The 2531-nt window shown below is 50.9% G+C and overlaps 1 protein-coding gene across 1 annotated transcript; it reads left to right on the top strand.

Annotated features, from left to right (window-relative positions):
* The first annotated feature begins 347 nt into the window (after positions 1–347).
* Positions 348–2130, top strand: KPLCE (KPRP N-terminal and LCE C-terminal like protein). The gene is made up of 3 exons (XM_071071397.1): positions 348–414; positions 1279–1596; positions 1651–2130. Exons 2-3 carry the CDS (start codon positions 1300–1302, stop codon positions 2128–2130), a joined length of 777 nt encoding a protein of 258 aa, XP_070927498.1. The 5' UTR covers positions 348–414; positions 1279–1299.
* Positions 2131–2531: the final 401 nt, after the last annotated feature.

Raw genomic sequence — 2531 nt, 5'->3', positions numbered from 1 at the left:
CACTTAGCTTTTGGCACAGTGTATGAAAAATTGAGAATCTAACTATACCTTGGATAAGTCCTGAAGACTCAAGTGACCTAGAAACAGCTTCATTAGAGACAGATCACATAGGCATCACTCATAACTTCTAGGAAAAGGAGACTGACTTGTTTCCTGAAGAAGGGAACAGGAATCATTTATCTAGTGTTTGGGAAAACCCAGTGTCAAGCACAGACATGCTCTGCCTCTGACTGAGGAGTCAGGCATACTGGGGAGGAATCTTGCCAATGCAATGCCAGTCCTCCTCCTTGTGATCTCTGGTGCTTCATTTAGATGCCATTAAATTGCCTCATTGCTGCCCTATAAAAGGTCTCCCCACCTGCCAGTTTTTCAGATCACTGGCTTCTTCCAGTCTTATTCCTATCAGCAAAGAGGGTAAGTCTCTATACTGGATAAAGACATGGTGAGAAACAGAGCCTTGGTGAAGCTGGGGTGGAATGAGAGCTATGGGATGAAGGGTGAGTGAGGACTAGACACTGAGGAAATCTGCTGAAGGAGGCTGAAGGCAATGCTGGTGGGAAACTTGGAGCCTGGGGTGTGAGAGGAAAGGGAGGGGGGCAAGACGAGCTGGTATTCCTGTGTAAGAAGGGACTTTAGAGAACTGGCTCCCCATCCCCTTAGCTGAGTATGGTTGTGCAGTCCTCTCTTGGGTCCATGGGCTAATGAGGCCAACTGATAGTCCAGCTGGTTCGGGGAGCACGTGGTGGAAACCTGCTAAACTTTAGCCTTGTTCTTTGCTCCTTACCGGGCACAGCTTGAGGCTCATGTTGGCTCAGGGTCCATTGACACAAATTTGCCTTTCCTGGGTATTCCTTGTCTGGGCAGGAGGAAGAGGGGAAGTCACCCTGGAGAGAATTGGTGGCAGGGGGCAATCATCTTGGAGCAGCAGTTTCCAAAGGGTAATTCACAATGCAGACACTGAAGTAAGATGAGGGGAGGCTTGGAGAGTTGGGTGGAAACACAGGCAGCACCATTTCAAGCCTCCATTTCCCAATATAGAGACTGAGGCCCAGAGATGAGCGGTGACTTGTACCAAGCCACATAGCCAGGTACAGGCACAGGAGCAGAGCTGAGAGTCCCTGGCTCTGAATCTACCTCCTGCCAAGTATACAGCCTCTGGATGTCTGCATCCTTCTCAAGAAAGCCCTGCTTGCAAATCACTGTATTCAAAGGGGATGTTGAAGGTTTCCCCTAGAAACCTTCATAGTTATATAGTTCTAATGAAACCTTTCTTTACAGATTTTGCAAAGCCACAGAACAATGTGTGACCAGCAGAAGCAGCCACAGTTCCCTCCATCTTGTGTGAAAGGCTCGGGACTAGGGGCTGGACAGGGTACCAATGGTGCCTCTGTGAAATGCCCAGTTCCATGCCAGACCAAAACTGTCTGTGTGACGGGCCCTGCTCCATGCCCCACTCAAACCTATGTGAAGTACCAAGTTCCATGCCAGACTCAAACCTACGTGAAGTGCCCAGCTCCCTGCCAGACGACCTATGTGAAATACCCAACTCCCTGCCAAACTTACGTGAAGTGCCCAGCTCCCTGCCAGACGACCTATGTGAAATACCCAGCTCCCTGCCAAACCTATGTGAAGTGCCCAGCTCCCTGCCAGACGACCTATGTGAAATGCCCAACTCCCTGCCAAACCTACGTGAAGTGCCCAGCTCCCTGCCAGACGACCTACATTAAAAGTCCAGCTCCCTGCCAGACCCAGACGTGCTGTGTCCAGGGTGCTTCTCCTTGCCAGAGCTATTACGTTCAAGCTCCTGCAAGTGGCTCAACCTCCCAGTACTGTGCCCCTGACCCATGCTCTGCTCCCTGTTCCACCAGCTACTGTTGTCTGGCTCCCCGGACCTTCGGCGTGAGTCCCCTGAGACGCTGGATTCAGCGGCCCCAGGACTGCAACACAGGATCGTCTGGCTGCTGTGACAATTCGGGAAGCTCTGGATGCTGTGGTTCTGGGGGCTGTGGCTGCAGCTGTGGATGTGGCAGCTCTGGGTGCTGTGGCTCTGGGTGCTGCTGTTTGGGAATCATCCCCATGAGGTCCCGAGGTCCTGCATGCTGTGACCATGAGGATGACTGCTGCTGCTAAACATACCACAGCTCAACTCAGGAATGCACTGCCCAGCTACCCCTTCTGGAAAACACACCAGCTTCTGGCCCCCTTTCTGTTATTGCCAGTGAGGTAGAACCTCATCACTTCGCCTCTGTGCTTTGCTTCTCTACCAAGGCAGCCTGCCAGAGTTAGCGCAATCCCCAAACTTTGGCATGAATAAAGCTCTGAATGCAATTCATTTTCTGTCTGTTTGTTTGGTCCATATTTATGCTTTCTATCAGGCACTCTTCTGCGTCTTTCTCTTCTTACTCTTGTTTCTCAGCTAGAGGAAAGATCTTCATGAACATGAACAAGTGGACTGAGCTGGTGAAATCCCAGCCTGGGAGCCCCATGCCTTCTAGAATGCTGTGAATAAACTTTCCCATGCAAGTTAGAAG

This window comes from Macaca nemestrina, chromosome 1 (assembly GCF_043159975.1).
Source record: "Macaca nemestrina isolate mMacNem1 chromosome 1, mMacNem.hap1, whole genome shotgun sequence".
NCBI lineage: Eukaryota > Metazoa > Chordata > Mammalia > Primates > Cercopithecidae > Macaca > Macaca nemestrina.
This window is presented reverse-complemented; position numbering and strand designations above follow the sequence as displayed.

What these genes read in the sequence shown, in the direction of transcription:
- KPLCE (XM_071071397.1), top strand. Translation starts at nt 1,300, where the DNA reads ATGTGTGACCAGCAGAAGCAGCCACAGTTCCCTCCATCTTGTGTGAAA. An exon ending in CTCCCTGCCAGACGACCTAT is followed by an intron (nt 1,597 to 1,650) that starts GTGAAATACCCA and finishes GCTCCCTGCCAG; the next exon opens with ACGACCTATGTGAAATGCCC.